This window comes from Rhinolophus ferrumequinum, chromosome 5 (genome assembly GCF_004115265.2).
Source record: "Rhinolophus ferrumequinum isolate MPI-CBG mRhiFer1 chromosome 5, mRhiFer1_v1.p, whole genome shotgun sequence".
Lineage (NCBI taxonomy): Eukaryota > Metazoa > Chordata > Mammalia > Chiroptera > Rhinolophidae > Rhinolophus > Rhinolophus ferrumequinum.
Window position 1 is genome coordinate 33,041,626 of NC_046288.1, and position 19,352 is coordinate 33,060,977.

At 44.3% G+C, this 19,352-nt stretch overlaps 1 protein-coding gene across 1 annotated transcript; it reads right to left on the reverse strand.

Moving 5' to 3' along the window:
• Positions 1-270: 270 nt before the first annotated feature.
• SOWAHB (sosondowah ankyrin repeat domain family member B) lies at positions 271-6,049 on the reverse strand. The gene has a single exon (XM_033106436.1). It carries the CDS (start codon positions 5,646-5,648, stop codon positions 3,297-3,299), a length of 2,352 nt encoding a protein of 783 aa, XP_032962327.1. The 5' UTR covers positions 5,649-6,049; the 3' UTR covers positions 271-3,296.
• Between the last annotated feature and the right edge of the window lie 13,303 nt (positions 6,050-19,352).

A 19,352-nucleotide genomic window follows, 5' to 3' on the forward strand; every position in this document is an offset into this window, starting at 1 on the left:
TCAGGAACTGACAGGTTGAAACTCAAGACTACTGCTATTTGTTTTTAAATTATTTGAAATTTTCAATTTTTAATCACTTTCAATTCTGTGTCATTTCACTCCTCTTCCCAATATAGTTCTAGCATGGATAATGGGGAATTGAGTTGGTTGTCTCTATATTTTTCACCACAAGATTTGTTGTATTTATTTAAGATGTCTCCCAGATTCTTAGTGAAGGAAAGCATCTGCATAAGGAAGCTGACCCAGTGACTACTGGGTCATAGGACTAAAATTCTTAATCCTATGAAGAGTTTGGGATTCTTTGAGAAAAGGATTAATTCCAGGGAAAGGCAAACATCTGCAAGCAGAGGTAACCTTAGGTACCACCTGACCGTAATCCCATTTCTCTTATATGTGTGTCAACTTCTTGTGGTCTCTTGGGTCCAGGTGTTTTCCTGCTGGATGAATTGAAAATACATGATCTAATCTCCAGATGTTCAAAGTCTTAGGGAAAAACAAAACAAACAATTTACTAAAATATATATGGAAAAAACTGTAGGTGGGCAGACAGTATTATGAGAATGATGAAGGCTCTACCTCTTCTGGCTGGGAGGTCTTTACCCTGGAATCTTCACAGAAGCTGTTACATTTGAGCTGAACCTGGAAAACTAAGTTCACCAGGAAAACAGCGAAAGGGATTCTAACCTGAAGGAATTCAACATCAATACAGAAACTGAGAGGGAACGGTGGTTAGTACCCCCAAAAGGCTGGTGTGGCTTTCGTGGAGGGTTCATAGCAGGGAGGGGTTGGCAGGATGCTGGGGAAATGCACTGGGGCTGGCAGCTCTCCTCGCCTGAACTTTACGACTACGACGTATGAGGGTGATTTGATCAGATCTGTTTTACTCTTTGCTCAACATCCTCTTCTGCCTGGCCCCCTTCCAACACACATGTTGACCAGGTAAGAGAGTTCACTAGAGTCATAGGTGTGACATGTGGACAAAGGCCTGAGGGACCTGAATCCTCATGAGAATGAACTTGAGACCCACAACTGTGTTCTAATCAGCCAACACCAGAGTTATGCAAATCACACACTGAAGCTGAAGTGAAGAATGTGGTAGAACCAACAAAGCTGGTTCTTTGGAAAGCCAGCATCTTTCGAAAAGATTCCTGGCTTCTATGAAGCCCTCCTTGATTTTCTCAGCCCAAAGGATTTCTCCTCTGAAATCCTCTGGAGGACTTAATTCTGTACTTACTACACTTTGAAATTTTCTTCTTGCATTGTGGTTGTTTTGTCCTGGTACGACTTTTTTTTTCTCCTTGCCTCATTTTAAAAGCTTATATCTAATATAATGCAGCTTTAAGACCCGTTGGGAGCAAGATGGGGTATAAATCACTCAACAACAAATCTTGTTAGGTTTTAAGTTTCAAGAAGTGAGAGATCATGTCCCACTCACCTGCATAAATCCCATAACACTGAGCAAAACACATTTGTTGAATAAATTGATATTGTGATAAAAATATGGTAAAATGAAAACATTCTTTGGCTTTTAAGAGAAGTTGACATTTTTGTGATTTTTTTTCCCTTGAAAATCACCCAGCAACTAGAGAATTTGCATAGATGTTTATCTTTTATTCTTTTAAATTTCCATCTCTACTAACCATGGCTCACTGTCTGGGGTTGTCCTTCTTTCTTCTTGATTTGATCTGCCAAAGTTTCATCCCCTGTATAAGTCTCTTTGGGGAAAAAAAAATCCTTAAATTTCTTTATTATGCCTATTTTTTTATGTTTTCTAATAGAACAGACATATTTATTTCAGCAAAATTATAAAGTAAAACTACATCTAGCCTGGCAAAAAATATTTGACAGTCACCGAGACACAATTTTGTAAAGAAGAAAGTTAACAGTAATCAACATAAATACAATAAATTATGAAGATTTGTTGACATTTAATGGGGGGAAATAACCAGAAGAAATATAAAAATATTTTTTAAATACAGCATCATTACCACAGCACACGAAAACATTTCCATAAAAGAATTAACAATTTCCACTTGGAAAATTCATTTTCAGCCCTCTTTAAATTTATTCTCAAATCTTGATGTGCTACTGCTGTTTATAGACAAGCTGTTCTCTCATTCCACAGACCCACAAAGATAGTCCTGTCATAAGTAATTAAAAGAACACTTCCTGTTAGAGACACAGCACTTCAAGGCTAATATTTAATCTTAATTGGCAACAAGTTTAGTGCAAATAAAATTATATTTAGCAGCTTAGAAAACTCCTGGTGGGGAGGTATTCACCTCTTAACCTATACCACTTCCCAGAGCAAAATCACTTCTCTCCTTTCATGAGTATGAACATTGGCCATTCAAACCTATTGCAAACTACTGATGCTAATTCTGTTGTTTGTGACACAGGGAGTTTCCATGAAAGATGGTTTCAGTCACCAGGCAAATTAGCCAACAGTTTTTCCATTTGGAGTTTCCCTTAGGTTGATTTAAACAAAAAAAAATCAGGGCTATATGTCAGTCATAACTGGATCTTACCCCCCAACTGCTTCTCTGATCATGGAGAAGAGACCCAAATGAGGCACAAGTTATTTGACGCATTGGCCTCCATAGATTGCATTCAAAGGAAGACCAGGATGGAGCTGAGGAATCTCTTAAATCAAATTCTACTCTCCAGTAATAAGTTTATTTCACTGATTTGAATGCAAAAAAAAAAAAAAGAAGAAGGAAGGAAGGAAGGAAGGAAGGAAAGAAGGAAGGAATGAAAGAAGGAAGGAAGGGAGGTAGGGAGGGAGGGAGGGAAGGAGGGAGGGAGGGAGAGGAGCCATCTGATTTCAAATCCGGTGCTTTCCACTCACAGCCAAATTATTCTCCATTGAACAGAAGCCAGAGATCTACCAGCCAGAGAGGATTTTATTTGAGCTTCGTCAATTCCTCGAAATGCCTCCCTTCTTATTAGATATATCTGTTCCCTCCCTAGCCTGGGATCACTGCTTCGGAAAACAGTGTGGCTTACTGTGCCCACATCTGTGGTGGCAAAGGAGGAAGAAGAAACACCTGCTGGGTTTTAAGCACCTGACTCTACCCCTAGTAGAGGATTCACTGGCCCAAGAACTTGAGCCCTCAGAGAGCCTGGCTGATCCCTGAGGTCCAAGATGTGTTGACCTAAAATTCAGGCAGGTAAACTCTAGTCTGACCTCTCTCTTTACCAACTCCTCAGCAATTTTTCTGTTTCCCCTGAATTCTCTCACCGAGGAGCTCAAGGATGGGGGTGTGGTGGCTGCATGTCAGACAGAGGGTCCCACTTCAATCACTATACTCTTCTCTTTCCCTTGGAGTGGGGAATTTCTCATACTGGTTGGCCAATTTCCATTTGCTGTGCTGACTTTTGAGTAGTGTGGCAAGGGAAGTCTTCCGGGTGATATTTCTAGATATTTCCCGGCTCTTGGCTTTCCTGGTAGGGGAAGAGCTTCGGACCAAGGAATAGACAGGAAAAATAGGCTTGCCCCGAGGAGCTCCCAGCAGCTGCCATATCTCCCCAGAGGTATTACTGGTCAGATACTGCCATGGCTTCTTCCCACTGTTGTCCCGGATATTCACCCGAGAAGCCAACCTTTGCACTAGTAATTTCATGACCCCCTGGTGGCCATGAATGGCTGCAAGGTGCAGCGGGGTATACCCACAACCAGACTTCACATTTACATCGAGAGTAATCCCTGCTTTCTTGGCACCAGAGACCAAGTCCTGAAGGGCCCTGAGGTCACCATGTTTGGCTATCCAGTGCAAAGCAGTGTACCCAGTCAAGAAATCCTTGTGCAAAGCCAGCTGGGGTTCCTCCCAGAACAAAGTCAACACCTGAATCCAAGACCCAGTGGCAAGCTTCACAATCCATTCATGCTCCCTGGCATCTAGGGGGACCAGGGACGGCTTGTGCTCTGAAGGTCTGTGTGGGACCAAGGCTGCAGGCTCCTCCCTACCTGGGGCCCACAGGCTGTGTAGCCGACCCCTCTCAAAAGCAGACTTAATGTGGGCAGGTTTTGTTGTCAAAGCCTCATCCACCCTGGGGCTGGACACTGCTCCCGCCTTGGAGGGTTTCCTGGACCGCTGTGGGCGCCGACTTCTTTTCAGGAAGTCCTCCTCAAGGCTCTCCTCATCGGAAGAGGACAATTTGGCTCTCTCGGCCTGAGAGCTCCTCCTAAGGGATCTCCTTAATTTGGGAGCTGGCCAGGATAAAGGCTCCTGCTGATGGCCTGCAAGGCCATTAGCCCCTTTGGGGACCTGTTGACAGGCGTGACCTTCTCCTCTGTCCCTGAGGCCCTGAGGGCTCCTGCTGGGGCTGCCCTCCTTTGGAGAAAGGCCCCCACCTGGATTCCTAAGCTTTCTCCAATCTGGGGTTCCCAAGGCAACGTGCAGTCCCTCTTCAGAACCCCCAGGGGACTCTTTGGGCCCACTACTGCTCTCGTCACTGCCGTGGCTGTCCTGGTCCACAAAGTCATCCAGATCTTGGAGGGACAGCTGACAGCGAATGCTACGAAAGACTGTCAAAGGAGGGTTCCACGGCCAGGATTCAGGAACAACAGGAAAGAGAGAATGAGGGGCTGGAGGGGGGTCTAGCAGAGACGAGTTAGGTTCCGGGACCCACCAGCCCAGTTCTGAGGGGAAGTTGTCTGGCAGCACTGACCAGGCTCGGATGGGGCCCTGGTCCCAGGCCTCGGGTATATGGGGGTGTCTGGCCACCCATTCTCGAGTGCGCTGCTGCTGCAGGGTCGAATAATGCAGGTCGGCGGGAGTCAATTGCTCCGGCGCGTCTCCAGGGGAAGGATGGCGGGACAGGAGGGCAGGCGGGGGAACCCCACTCCCTTTAGCCTCGACGGTTGGAGAAGACGAGCCAGGAGCTGCCCGCACCTGCGCGGACTCAGCGGGCGCGCCTTCCCGCTCCTGCTTGGGAGCCCAGCGGTCATCCTGGGCAGCTGGAGCCGGCTCCTCATCTGCGGTGGCCGAGTCGGGGAGCGCGTCGGGCAGCGGCTGGCCGGGGAGTGCCCCCAGGCCGTTCTGGAAACATTCCCCGTAGCAAAGGCCCTGCGTCTCCGCCGCCGCGCACCTCGCTCCGACTTGGGCAGGTGCCGCTGCAGCCGCGGGCTCCGGCGCCCTACAGCCGGAGCTGCCTGTCCGCTCGCCGCCTCTCCCGGCCGCCTCCGGGGCGCCGGTGACAGCGAGTCCACTGAAACCTGCGTGGGCGGCTGCTGCTGCGGCACCTGCTGGCTCCTCCTCCCTCTCCTTCTCTCGCCGCCGCCGCCTGGGCTGCGGCTGCGGCGACTCCCTCGGCTGCGCGCCTCGCGGGGAGCGTGTCGCAGCTCCCCCTGCAGGGGCGGCGGCCGCTGGCGCGTCGCGGGGTCGTTGCAGCCTCTCCTCCCCCAAAAGGTCCCTGTACCTCCTCTTGAGCACCACGTACTTGGTGCCGTCGGGGTCCTGACGCACTGCGGCGACTGAATTGACAAAGCCCTTGAAGAGCTCTCGCCGGCGCTGGTGCTGGCTGGGGGACGCGTCCGGGTCTCGGAGAAAGCTCTTGAAGTGGCTCAGCAAGGCGGCGTTGGTCACTCGGCCCCCGGCCTGGCATAGAAAGTCCAGGAGTGCCTCCTGGCTCAACTCCCGGGCCATCGCTGCCTTGTCGTCCCTTGACCCCGGGGTATCTGTGTCTCGCCCTTCCTGTGCTCTCCCCCGCCAGCCGAAACCCTGGCCTGTCGGGTGTCACCTGCGCCGGGGCGGCGCCACCCGCCTCCATCAGCCGCTGAGGCTGGCGCTGCTTGCAGCCCCCGAGCGCGCCAAAAGGGCCGCGGATCCCCAGGGAGAAGCCCCCGGGCTTAGCCCCCGCGCACAGCTGGGATGGGTGAGGGCGGCTCTCAAGCCTCCCTGCTCGACGCCGGCCTCTCTCGGCGAGTCCCGGCAGCGAAAGTTCCCGGGATAGGTCGGAGTCAGTTTCACCTGCGCCCTGGTGACGCCTCCCCTCTGGCTCTGGGGGAAGGGCCGGGCCCGCCTCCTCCGGTCCCTCCGCCCTCTCAGGTCTCCCCCACCCCTGCCACCCATCCCAGATGAGTCAGGCTGGTCCTAGCCAGGGAGAGCGCGGGTAGGTGAAGTCGCCAGCAAGCGGGAGCCGACCGCGAACTGCCCGGCAGGACGCACAGCCACTCCCGGCCCGGGAAGTGGAAGGCAGGTAAGCGACTGGCCGTTCCTTTGAGTCTCGGCCACAAAGGAAACGAAAGCAATAGAAGATCCGTTCCTGCTCTCACCTAGAGCTGCATAAGCTATGGCTGAAGTCTATGGGTGAGGAGGAAGGTGCAAATTAACCGGCATTCTGCGTTCTCTCCAAAAGGTGGGATATAATTTCAAATTCTCTGAGGCTGGGGAAAATCACTTTGCATTTCAAACAAGCCTCTCTTGATCAGGAGATACTTCCCAGCACCCGCTCCTAGGGGTCCAAATACACCAAATCTGTACTGGAAAGAGACATCACTCTGCAAGTTGCGGGTTGGTTTCGGCCTTTCCTTTTCCTTTGTAATTGTCTCACGTTAAGGTGCAGGAAAAATCAATGTGATAGTTGATTGCCCCAGCAACTAAAATAACCAGGAATTATGTCTTGACAGTTAAGGTACTTGATGCCTAGTGTTACTTTGTTTTTTATTTTCTCTAACATTTGAGAACAAAAGAGATTTTTGCACAGTCTCTTTCGTGTTGACTAAACTGTAGTTGTTTTTTCTCTCCAAATGTAAGGTTTCTTCCCACACTTGCAAAATGTTAAGCATGTTACAAACTAGCCTGATTTGACTGCATTGCTACAAACATTAGAAAGTCCACTTGACTCTAATTCTTCATGGAGAGGCTGTGAACCTCCTAATTCCGGGTCCAGTTGTAGCTGCTTTCCCCCTTCATTTTATCTGTCCGTATATTGGTCCTTTTATTGAGGTCCTTGAGTTGAGGTCCTGTTTATTTATCAGTCCTGTTTACAAGCCCAAGATACTTCATTGTTTGATCTACCTACCTACCTGCCCTCTTTCGTTCTTTTCATTAGCTGTCTTTACATTTCTTTCAGTTATGACATCCTTGACCCTCAGCCCCAACTGTGACGGCAAATCTATTTTGGCAAGTCTATTTCGTGGAATCCTCTGTCCGCTGTATGCATTTCCTATTATAAAATCTCTATTTTCTCCTGCCCTGTCTTTTGCTTCTCTTCTTTCCTATATGCCCCTCAATCTTTCCATGTTCCTTCTTTTCTCTACCATTGCTGATTGTGTCATGAGTCCCTCTCCTTTTTGCCAAGGAAGGATACTGAAAGTATGTTGATCCCACAATTGTCAGCATGTTTTAGCATAGACCAATCTTTGTGACTGCCCATAGGCCACACTGAGATTTATTTTAATTCCCCAACAGCACCCTAGTACTTTTCCATGAATGAATCGGAATCCTTGGCTTTAAATTATCTAGGTCAGAAAGAAGAACTGGGAAACATTTCTGTTTCTTTTTGTCATTTTCTAGAATCCAAACCCAGTACTGCATTGAGAGGGGAGTAATGGTTTCCACTGAGGTGGAACATTAGCTTCAGGCTTCTAGGATGGTTATTAAAATAAAGGTTTGGTGTTAAACTTCAGTTCCCTTTTGTGTTTATTTCCTGGTGTAGTCTTGGTCGGACTGAGAGGTGTGTCCACACCTCGGGCAGGAGGCAGTCCAAGGGGAAAACTCAGGTAGGTGATTTAGCGTGGCAAGTGGAAAGAACCCCCTTTTGGTACTTTTCAAAACTTCTAGTTAAAAATAGGGGTCTTGTGGCAAGAAGGACAGATGATATTCAAATTTGGACTTGAAGCACTTAAAAGGACCAAGAAGAAAGGAAGGGACCATGAGGGGCATGGTTGTTGAAATCAGATTATCTCTAGTTGGGGGTGGAATAAGTAGCTGCAGAGGAGCAGAAAGGGGAAGGGGTAAAAAAAATCCAATTACTGTAAATTCCTGGGTGCCCAGGTGGTGAAGCGTCCAGAACTTCTCTCCTCCTGTCTCTCTTGGTAAAGGGGATGGTTAATTAGAAGGCTTTTCACCTTATCTCAGGGAGCATATTTATGCCTCTCTCATATACAGTTCATTATTTCTAAAAATATTTATGGAGAGTTCTTGTTGCCTGGCACTACGGAACATTGGTATAAAGAAGAAAGCATGCTCGAAAACTCACTATTTATCAGGAGCAACAAACAAGAGAAATGGCCTGAACCTCTGTGGTAAGTGATTTAACAGAGATGCACCAGATGCTGGAGACATTAAGGGACTGTGCATAAAGGAAAAACCTCAGCTCAGCTTGGGGGATCAGGACCATTTTTCAAAAAGAGGCCACTTTGAGTAGAAGAGGTGAGAAAGAAGCAGAAGAAACATTAGTACAAAAGCACAAAGATCTGGCTCAGCACAGTGTATTTGGGGAACTAACTGCAAATAGATCTGCTTGGCTTTCAGGGAGAGGACAGTATGGATGTGTTGGGAAGGAGATTGCAAAAGTAGGAGGGAGACAGACCATGAAGGGGAGGCAGCGGGGTCGGGAGCCTTTGAAGAATTTTTGGGAGGGTAGTGGCCTGACCAGATTTGCACTTTAGAAAGACCATCCTGGAGGGGCGTGCTGGTTTGGAGTCATGACCCATATTAATAAGTAAAAAAGCACATTGCAAAACAATAGGGTATTTAACCGAATCTAAGACACCACTGATTGTATGACACATTTTGGTTTCGGAGATGTTGAAATGTGACAAAAAACGTATCTCTTAGTATAGAAGAAATACAGCATGTTTTGGGGGATCTTATTTTATGGGGGAAAAGTGTGTATATTTGGGAGTAAGATTTGAGGACTGGATCCGGTAACTGTAACTTTTTTTATAACCTTATAAACTATTTGGATATTTTGCAATGACAGCATATTGCTTTTTAGTTTGAAAAAGACATTAAAGGAAAAAAAAAGACATAAGTGAATAACAGCGACAAAAATAAAAGCAATATCAAATCTTTAGGCTGGAGAAGGGGGGTGAAGCTGCCAGCAGGGAAAACCGGTCAAAAGTTACTGAGATCCAGAAAAGGGATGCAAAAGGTCGGAGATTAGCAGTGTCAGAGAAAGTGAGATGAACAGATGGATCAAAAAGGTATTTAGTGGGCAGATTCCATAGGATTTGGATCCAGAAGATCCTAGGGATAAGGAACAAGCTTGGCTTCTTTCATGGTAAAGTCTGAGCCACCGGATGGATGATTGTTTCCTTCTACAAGGATAGAAAATACAAAAGAATCAGTTTGGGAAGGTGCGAAAGATGATCAATTCAGTTGGTGCCTATAGGCCATAAAGACAGGAGTGTCTAGAAGGCAATATAGGTTTGAGGCTCCAGAATATACGACATCAGCTTATAGAAATGGTCATTTAAGTCGCAGGCAACCACAGAAGTGCTTAGAAAGAGATAGCAGGCAGCGGGAAGTGAAGGGGGGGAGGGTGAATCCACAGTGACTGAGAGAAAGAGGAAAAGAAACCTCTTGGGGAGACTTAGAAGGAGCCGCTGGAGGGGGTAGAGGAACCCCACTGAGCAAAGTGTCACAGAAGCACAGAGGCAGAAGGAGGAACAGCTTTCTCCAGATGACACCAAGTTAGATAAGTAGTGAAATATGACCATGGCCTGTTAGATCACTGGGGCCTGGTCTGGAGCAGTTTCAGAAGAGGGGTGGGGGCAGAAGTCCGGTTGCAGAGGGATGAGAGGAGTGAGTGGGCTTAGAGTGGGTGGGAAAGACAAGCATGAAAGGAAGGAGAAAAGAGAATTCTAGATAAGGAGAAAATCAGGTCATGTAACGTAAGATTTTTTTTTTTTTTTTGGTAGTTGTTAAAAGAGATAGGATCATGTCTATGTGCTGAGGGAGAAAAGCCAGGAAAAGATAAGTGGAAGACCTAGAGGAGAGAGTAAATAATTGATGAAACAGGGCTTGGGGGTGGGGCTGGAGTCCAGAGTTCAGGAAGAGTGATTCCCTGGGACAGACCAGGGGACAGCCACTTTTCCCACTGAGAATATCAAGAAGAGAAATGGCTATCGCATTCATTAGGGGGCTAAGAGATTGGAAGAGAAGGTTTAAGGAAGTTTGGTGGGGCTGCAAAGCAGGCACAATGGGAGTAAGGGGGTGTAGAGCTATAAAGTCGGACATTGTGAGCAGAACATCAGATGTTCTTTAAGTCTTGGGGCTTAAGGCTTCCAAAGTGGAATAGTTTGGGGGTGATGACAAGATTCAGAGTGTGGCCATGTGGATGAAGTGAGTGGAAGAGAGAGGCATTGGAGGTGATAACATCATGAAACTGTGAGATGGGTATTCAGTGAGCCTTGCCCACTCTCCCTCTTTCTCTCTGTCTCCTCCTCCTCCTCCTCCTCCTCCTCCTCCTCCTCCTCCTCCTCCTCCTCCTCCTCCTCTTCTTCTCTCTCTCTCTCCCCCTCTCCCCCCTCCCCCTCCCTCCCTCCCTCCCCCCACCCTTTCATTTGAACTTCTACAAGTGTGCATACTCCCCAGGGCACTCTGAAGTAGCCAGGGGAAGGCATTTTCATGCTGAGTTGAGGGCTCTAATTTATAAACCAGATAATCTAATGATAAAAGACTCTGCATAAATTCCCTCTCCTTTCCTGAGCCTTCCTTCCTTCTTTCCTACTTTCCTTCCTTCCTTCCTTCCTTCCTTCCTTCCTTCCTTCCTTCCCTCCTTCCTTCCTTCCTTCCCTCCTTCCCTTCCTTCCTTTCTTTTCCCCTTCTTCTCTCTCTTTCTCTCTCTCTCTTTCCCTCCCTCCCTTCTTTCCTTCCTTCCTTCCTTCATTCTTTTCTTTCTTTGTCAGTATTTATTGAGCACCTACCATGCATATGCATTTTTCTGTGGCGGAATACACGATGGTAAACCAAACAGACAAAATGTTTTGCTTTCAGGAAACTTACATTCCAGTAGGGAAGAGACAGACAATAAACATAAAAGTAAACAAAAAAAGATCACTAGTGGTAAGTAATCAGGTATAAAAGTCAACTGATACGGTCGAGACTGACCGGAGAGCTACTGTAGCAAAGATGGACAGGGAAGGCCTCTCTTAGAAGAGAGCAGTAAGCAGGGACCTCAGTGGTAAGGAGAAGATCGCCATGTGCATTCACATTCGGATTCTAGACCTGATCCTATTTCTAATATCTTGATAGTAATGACATTTACTGCAGCCTTTGTGCCACGCATTGAACCAAATGCTGTACACATTAATATATTTAATTCTCCTAACAAATTCCTATGAGTTAGAAGCTGTGATTATCCTTATTTTATAGTTGAAGAAATCAAGATACAGATAATGTAATTTCCTACTATTTATTCTCATAGTTCAGGAGGCTAGACATTGGAAATCAAGGTGCCGGCAGGGCCACACTACCTCTGGAGACTCCACGAGAGAACCCTTCTTTTCTCCTTCCAGCTCTTGATAAGTACCTGCATCCCCTGCTTCCTTGGCCTGCGACCACATCACTGCCATCTCTGGCTCCATCGTCACGTGCCTTCTCTTCTGTGTGCCTCTCCTCTTCTGTCTCTCACAAGGACAGCTGTCACCGGATTCAGGGCCTACTCAGATAATCCAGGGTGATCTGATCATAAGATCCTTAATTTCATTACATCTGCACTTCTTCACCTGTTTGCAAATAAAGGAACATTCTCAGGTTCCAGGGATTTGGACATGGGGATGTCTTTGTGGGGGTTGGGGGATACCATTCAACCCACTGTACAAGGGAATAGGAGGAAGTTCAGGATTTCTCCAACCTTTATTTTGGGTAACTTAAATTTCCTTCAAGATTCAGCTCAGTGGTCACCCACTCAAGGGAGCCACACCCCCAGTCCCAGTACGTGTCCCACCTATAATACTAATATTAATAATAATAATGGCTGCCGCACATTCAGCAGTTTTAAGGGCTTTATGTGTGTGAACTCACTTAATTCTTGCTACAACCCTATGAGATAGTTCCTATTACTACTACCCTTATTTTACTGACTGTTCATCCTGTTTCGTCTCTCTTCCCCAGTAGACCTTCTCCAGGATAGCAACAAAGACTGTCATCTGTCTGTCCCCAACACACGTCGTGGCACATCCAGGCTCTCTATACAGGCTGGTGGGTTAAATACATGACTGCACAAAACAGGTTGTACTAGGCTGGGGAGGGTTTTGTGCATCAAATTAAGACAGTGGGATTTTATCTTTTAGATCATATGTGGCCAAAAGAGTTTTAAAGCCGAGAAGTGATAGATGGACCCACCTTTCAGATATATCCCCTTCTTGGGAGAAATCTCATCAAATATTGTTTTAATTATCACCTGTAACTATGTAGCTCCACACTGGCCTTCCTCCTGGGCTCTCGTCTCACGTTGCCAGCTTCTTGCTGGGTCTCTCGAAGCTGAAATTCAACATGTCCCGACTGGCCCTCATTATTCTCCCTGTCCCCCAAAGTCACTCAAGCATCCAAGCTAGACAACTGGACTTAACCCCAAATACTTCCCTCAGCCCCACTGCCAGTTAGTCATCAAGTCTTGTCAGCTCCATCTCCTGAACTTTGTCTCACATCCATTCCCTTGGCCATGGCCAGATTTCAGGCTCCTGCATCTTTCACCTGGGCTATTGCACTAACCTTCTTAGCAATCGCCCTGCCTCCCGTCTTCCCTCTGCAACTCCAACTCATCCTCCACGCTGCTGCTCATCTTATAAACCTAAAAACCAGACCTGATGATGTCACTCTCTTGTTAAAACAACAAACAAAGCTCCAAAATAACTCTGCAGTGGTTCTTCATTGCCTATAGGACAGAGACCTTCAAGGGCTCCCTGCAGAGACTTACCTTTCCCCCAGCACATGTGTACTGGACGCCTACTGTGTACTGAGCTCATTGCATTTATACTCTAGTGAAAGAGATGCCTCCACGTAAGTAGATGGACAGAGGTGTTCTCACTGGGACTTCCTCATGTCACAGGCAGGGAACTACCCTACGGGACGGATAGTGGCATCCTCACCTGTTTGCTTTCAGTATGTACTGTGACTTTATTGCTATTTGTTTGCCTGTTGAGTGGATTTACAGATTATATTATCTCGTTTTAAATTGATCTTCACCAAGAAGGCAAACGATTTAAAATAATTCTCACAAAGACACTATGAATTAAAGATAGTACTACCCTTTAAACCCAAGGGACCGAGGCTATACATAGTATGCGCCTTCAGCAATTAGACTTAGTAACCATTTCACCACATCTCACAAGAATTGACCCCCAAATTTAAAATTATAGAAAAGAACACTTGAAAAAGAGATATATACTCTTCATCTTTAATGATGAGCTCCTTCTTAAATGTGTACTGGGGTTTGAGGTTTTAGCTGATAATAACCTGAAAAGCCATCATGTTGAGTAATATCTGTGTGTGTGTGTGCAATGTATGAATAGGGTCTGTGACTATAATTTTTATGTTTATAGAGGGATGGTTCATAAACATTCCCGAGGAGAGTATCATGCTTTTATTCACTCTCACAACCTTACCTAATATCTGTCTCCTGGAAAAGGTAAAGCACTCAGACAAGCATCAATAAATTGCACAGTTTCACATTGTTAGATGCTACAAAGTTAGAAAACAAAATTAACCAGCTTTTTAAACTACTTAATTTTACCATGTTCATGCTTAGTAATGTCTTTAGAATTCCTTATTTTTCCTTATAATTTCTATCTATGTTTGTTTTTACAATGTACCTTAGTATATTAGTACATGCATATAACTTTAAATGAACAAATTGTTCTGGGCTACTTGTCACTCCTTAAGTCTATTCAACTTTTTTCTACACCTTGTGCTTTTGTTACTGTTTTTCTCAGTCTGGTTTCTCTCTTCTCCATTTGACAGAATCCTAGTGATTTTCCAAGCCTTCCCCAACATCCAGAGGCACAAATAATCACTTTCCTTCCTCTTCCTTTAGAACATATCTTATTATGGTACCTCTCACCTTGTGTTACATTTGTCTTATTAATGTCTCCCCTACTGGATTGTGAGTTTCCAGAGGGTAAGGATCTTCCTTAGTCATCGTTTTGTCCCTAATGCCTTGCAGTTGGAAGTACGAGGTGTTGCAAATTATTTCACAATTTTCAGTGTCCTAAATTTCAAACCAACGTGAAATATATAGAAACATATGAGACAACATGAGATATAAAGGAACAAGAAACAGAGGGCTAAGGATTTAAAGTAAGAAGCTTAATTTCACGTACAGCTTTTTAGAAGAATGATTCTCAAGGTATGGTCTGTAGGTCCTCCTGACAGACTGTAAATTTAACAAATACACATCTTCATTACATGTGAAAGATGTGTCATTCTACAGATTTTCACTTTTGTATGCAGCTAAAGGATGCTTAGTAACCTAAATGCATTATTAAATTTGGTATTTATAAACTGCGATTGGCACATATCTAAAGAGTGCTAAGGATTCTAATTTAGCACACTACTAAAAAGCCTGGCAGCCCCAAAAATTCTTGGCAAGTGCACATATGAGGACAGCTGGATTTCTCCCAAAATCAAAAGGCCAATTTCTTATCATGCATCATCACTATTATATTGAGGTAGCTAAGGTTCTTATCACAGTTCTTCTTGCTTATTAATGGTATATTACTGTTACTTTAGTTTTATCATTATCAGTTTGTTCTGGGTTTCATTAATTTGTTAGTGCCTCAGCAGGATGGTTTCAGACATGGGCTCTGGAGACAGAGTGTCTTCCATGTAAAATCAGTATGAACTTGGGGAAGTTATTTAATTATTCAGAGCCTCAGTTTTTCCATCTAAAAATGGGGTCGAGCAGTAGAAGCACTTATCTCATTGTTTTCGTGTGAGGAATCCTTGAGTTAATGTATGTAAAGTGTTTTCACAGGATGGTACCTAGAGAAGATGCTGGCACACAGTACATGGTTACATTAGTTAGGATTTGGTTCAGCTAAGAGTGACAGAGAACCAAAATAATACTTATTAAGATAGAAGATTATTTCTTCACAAATAACCATGGGCAGCCCAGAGTTGGTATGACATTCTACAATTATCATATTGCTCCTATCTTGTTGTTCCACCATTTCTCAAAATGAGATTGCCATTCCATGGTCTCGATGTCTGTTCCAGCACCAGCCATCATATCTGCATTCCAGTTATCAGGAAGGAAGAACGGCAAAGAGAGGGGCACAAACCCTCTCCAAGGACACTTGTCAGAATATTCACAACACTTCTGCTTACATTCTGTTAACAAGAACTTGATCACATGGCCACATCTAGCTGCAAAGGCAGGCTGGCAAAAAAAGAAAATAAAAATCTTTATTTTGAGTAAGTATGTTCCCAAATTTAAAAAATGGGGAGTTTATTAGTACAAATCTGGGTTTATCAAGTGGAACAATGTTGGCTTTTGGGGCAGGACAAATGTTCATTGGATGAGACTGTACATTCAGGACATTTATACCTCCAGGCCCCAGACACTGCCTAAGTGCTGGAAGCACACTCCCAATGCTTCTGCACATTTACAATTACACTTAGGAGGTAGCACTATCCTTAAATTTTAGGTTCCTGTGGCAGGCATTTCTGCACAGTGTAGTACATATTTGGCCAGGGAAACACTCCTTCCCAGAGCCATGTGTTGGATAGCCATCTTCTCATGTGACCCTTTTTCTAATAACAGAGATGAGAAAATAGGTCAGCATCTGACTCAGGTCAGGCCCAATGAAATCTTTTCCAAAGTTTTTTTAAATTGGACCTAGGGGAAGAATTTTACTTTCTTCATGGGTGGACATACAAGATCCAGTACTTTTGATACACTACTGATGAGAATGTAAAATGGTGCTTTAGAAAACAGTCTGGCAACTCTTCAAAAGGTTAACTATTGAGATACTATGTGACACAGCAACTCTACTCCTACCCATATATCCAAGAGAAATAAAAATATGTTCACATAAAATCTTATACATGAATATTCATAGCAGCATTATTCATAATAGCAAAACAGCAGAAACAGTCCAAGTGATCATCAACCAATAAATGGATGAACAAATGTGATCTATTACTATGATAGAATATTATTTAGCAATACAAAGGCATGCAGTACGTACTGGTAAATGCTAAACATAGATGAACCTTGAAAATATTAGAGTAGGTGAAAGAAACCAATCACAGATGACCATCTATTAATGACTCTGTTTATATGAAATATGCAATATAGGCAAATCTATAGAGACAGGAAGTAGATTACTGGTGGCTGGGAGAAGGTGGGTATGGGTAGTGACCTCTAATGGTATGGAGGGATTCAGTCCAATCACATGCCCAATGATTTCATCAATCATGCCTACGTAATAAAACCTTGATAAAAAACTAAGGAGGTTTAGAGAGCGTCCTTGTTGGTGAATATGTCAATGCACTGGGAGGGTGGCACAAGCTCTCAGGCCTCCCCCATTCCGGACCTCACCTTATGTATCTCTCACATTTGCTGTTCCTGAGCTGTATCCTTTATAATAAAAATATAAGTATAGTGCTTTCCTGAGTTCTGAGTCATTCTAGCAAATTATCAAACCTGAAGGGGAGGTCATTGGAACCCCACATTTGTAGTTGAGCTTGTACATGGCCCCCGGCTGGCGTCTGAAGTGGGGGCGGTCTTTTTGGACTGAGCCCTTAACCTGTGAGATCTGCCTAGTGTCAGATTTGAATGAAAATGTTAGATACCCATTTGGTGTTGGAGAATTGTTGGAGTGCCCTGGGCAAAGTAGCATTTGCTAAGTGGGCCATTATCTACAAAGTTTGAGAACACTACAGGAACATACTTAGTACAAAAGTACCCAATCTTGAATATACGAGGTAGATAGAAGGCAGCAACTGTGGTTCTTGGAGGCCCTTCTCAAAGTGAGAGATAAAAGTATTGACATTTTTTGAGTTGAATTGTACTTTATAATACTGTTTACTAAGGGTACTTTTCAAAAGACACTTTCTCTTCTTATCAACCTTTTCAAACATAATGAGGCCTGTTCACCCAGAATTATTAAGGAGTAGATCTGCCTGAAGGAGAAATGATGAGATGAGGGGATCTCTTTTAGCCACACGATTATTTTTGTTTCCATCAGGAGAATATCTCCCTGGATCTTGAAACAAAACAGCTGCTGCTATCCAAATATGTATGAATGGTGGTATAAAAGTAACACATTATATTTCTTTCAATAGATATTTTTATTACATTGATTCTTTTGGCAAAGTTGATTGTTTCCATGCGTGTTCTACACCTTCCTCTCCTCTCTCATCCCTCCTTTTGTACCCTCTCCTCTCAGGTAGGAAAAAGGACCTTTTTGGAAATTCATGTATGCAATGGCAGAAATCTGCAAGACTTTAAAGAGATGAGAAACAGTCCCTTAGAAATAATATTACATCACTCCAAGAAAATGGGAATAAAGGATGTTACATCCTGCTCTGTATGGCAGTGAATAGGGAAAAGGACCATAGTTTCAGATTTTGACAAGGACAAAGGTTCAGAGCAATTCACGTGGCAAAATATAAACTAAATATTTATAAAATGAATGGAAATAATGAGAGGAGTTTTTAAAGAAACTGCAAAAATAATAAAATAATTGGTCAATGTGTGTGGATATAGGATCTTCCTTGTGAAGAATCATACCATTTTCATATGTGTGACTTTGATCTTACTAAGAATCCACACATTAATGTACAAGTTAAAAAAATTTTTTTAATTATTATTATTTTTTAATTTTATTGAGGAATATTGGGGAACAGTGTGTTTCTCCAGGGCCCATCAGCTCCAAGTCTTTGTCCTTCAATCTAGTTGTGGAGGAAGTTGTGGAGGGCGCAGCTCAGCTCCAAGTCCAGTTGCCGTTTTCAATCTTTAGTTGCAGGGGGCGCAGCCCACTATCCCATGCGGGAATTGAAACAGCAACGTTGTTGAGAGCTCACACTCTAACCAACTGAGCCATCTGGCCGCCTACAAGTTAAAAGCTTAATAAAAGATTTGTTTCCCCACTAAACACAAGCAATCATTTTAGTGTTATTTCAAATGAGACTATTTCCTGTATTCATTGAATTAGGTCATTGAATCATGACAAAAATGGTATAATGACATTTTTTTCTCATTTTAAAAGATTGCAGTTACAGTCTTATGATGGTTCTTTATAGATTGCCTTTTGTGGTAGAGAAGACATTTTATATTACTTTCCTAATTTTTGAAGCTACAGGAGTCTCTATTCATAGCACCCCGAGGAAATGGTGAACATGAATAAAATTATGTAGACAATTTTTAGTTTGCTAATTGAATAACACTTTAGTTCATCCAAAGTGGTTCCTAGAGACTATAACAAGTAGTTCATTTATTTTTAATTGCTCATTTAATTTCAGCTGTGACACTTTAATTTAGGAAATGACTTCATAGGAGAAAGTGTTAGGTAGCAAGAAGAGAAAGAATCAAATATGTAGTAATCTTTAAAAGACCAGCAGGCACAGGGCTCGTGATACTATTTAGAAGAAATGAGCCCATTCTGTAATGTTACTTCTCACATGTAATGTATGTTACATTTGTAATAAAAGTAAACATGTATCTTTTTATTTTCTTAGTGAGTTAAATACATTTACAAAGAAGGCTGTGCCTGGTAGTGGAAGGAGCATTGTCTGGAAGGCTGTGAAGCCAGCCGGCATGATGATCTCAGACTTAACAGTAATGTAGCATTCCTGAGTCCTGATTCTAAGGCACAGACTCAGGAATCTCCAAGGTACTTCCTAGCTCCAATCTCGGTGATTAATTCCATTATCTTCACATGCACTTGTTTCAGGAGTAGTACCGAGCACAGGATTACAGTCCGACTGAATGGATCCCCAGGCTGCCACTCACTTGCAATGTAACCTTGGGCAGGTAACTTCTCTGAATTCCAGTTTACTCAACTTTAAAACCAGGTTAATACTACTATAGCAGACACTGATAGTGCCCTGCCCCATGGCCCCTCAGCCCACTGCCACTGCAGGCGACAGCTCCCATGCCCTGTCAGCTGCTCACCTCTGGGCCTGCCTTTGTCTCCTTCACTGCCCCTGGGCTTTTTCTGGTGCACAGGGACGTATACAGCCAGAAATACCAGGGATGAATGTCCCCTAGTGCAACCCTCCCACCAGTGACAGAGTCTTCCTGACATCTCAGTGGGACAATTCATAGGCACATGTCACGCAGGGTGTCACGTGGGGTGTCTGGTCCTGCTCCCTACATAAGAACACAGGACATGGTGAGGCCAAACAGGAACACCCATGGAGCCATAGATAGAGGAGTCATACCATTATGTT

Bases quoted from the DNA above. Each gene is read 5' to 3' on its own strand.
- SOWAHB (XM_033106436.1), bottom strand. From the start codon at position 5,648: ATGGCCCGGGAGTTGAGCCAGGAGGCACTCCTGGACTTTCTATGCCAG.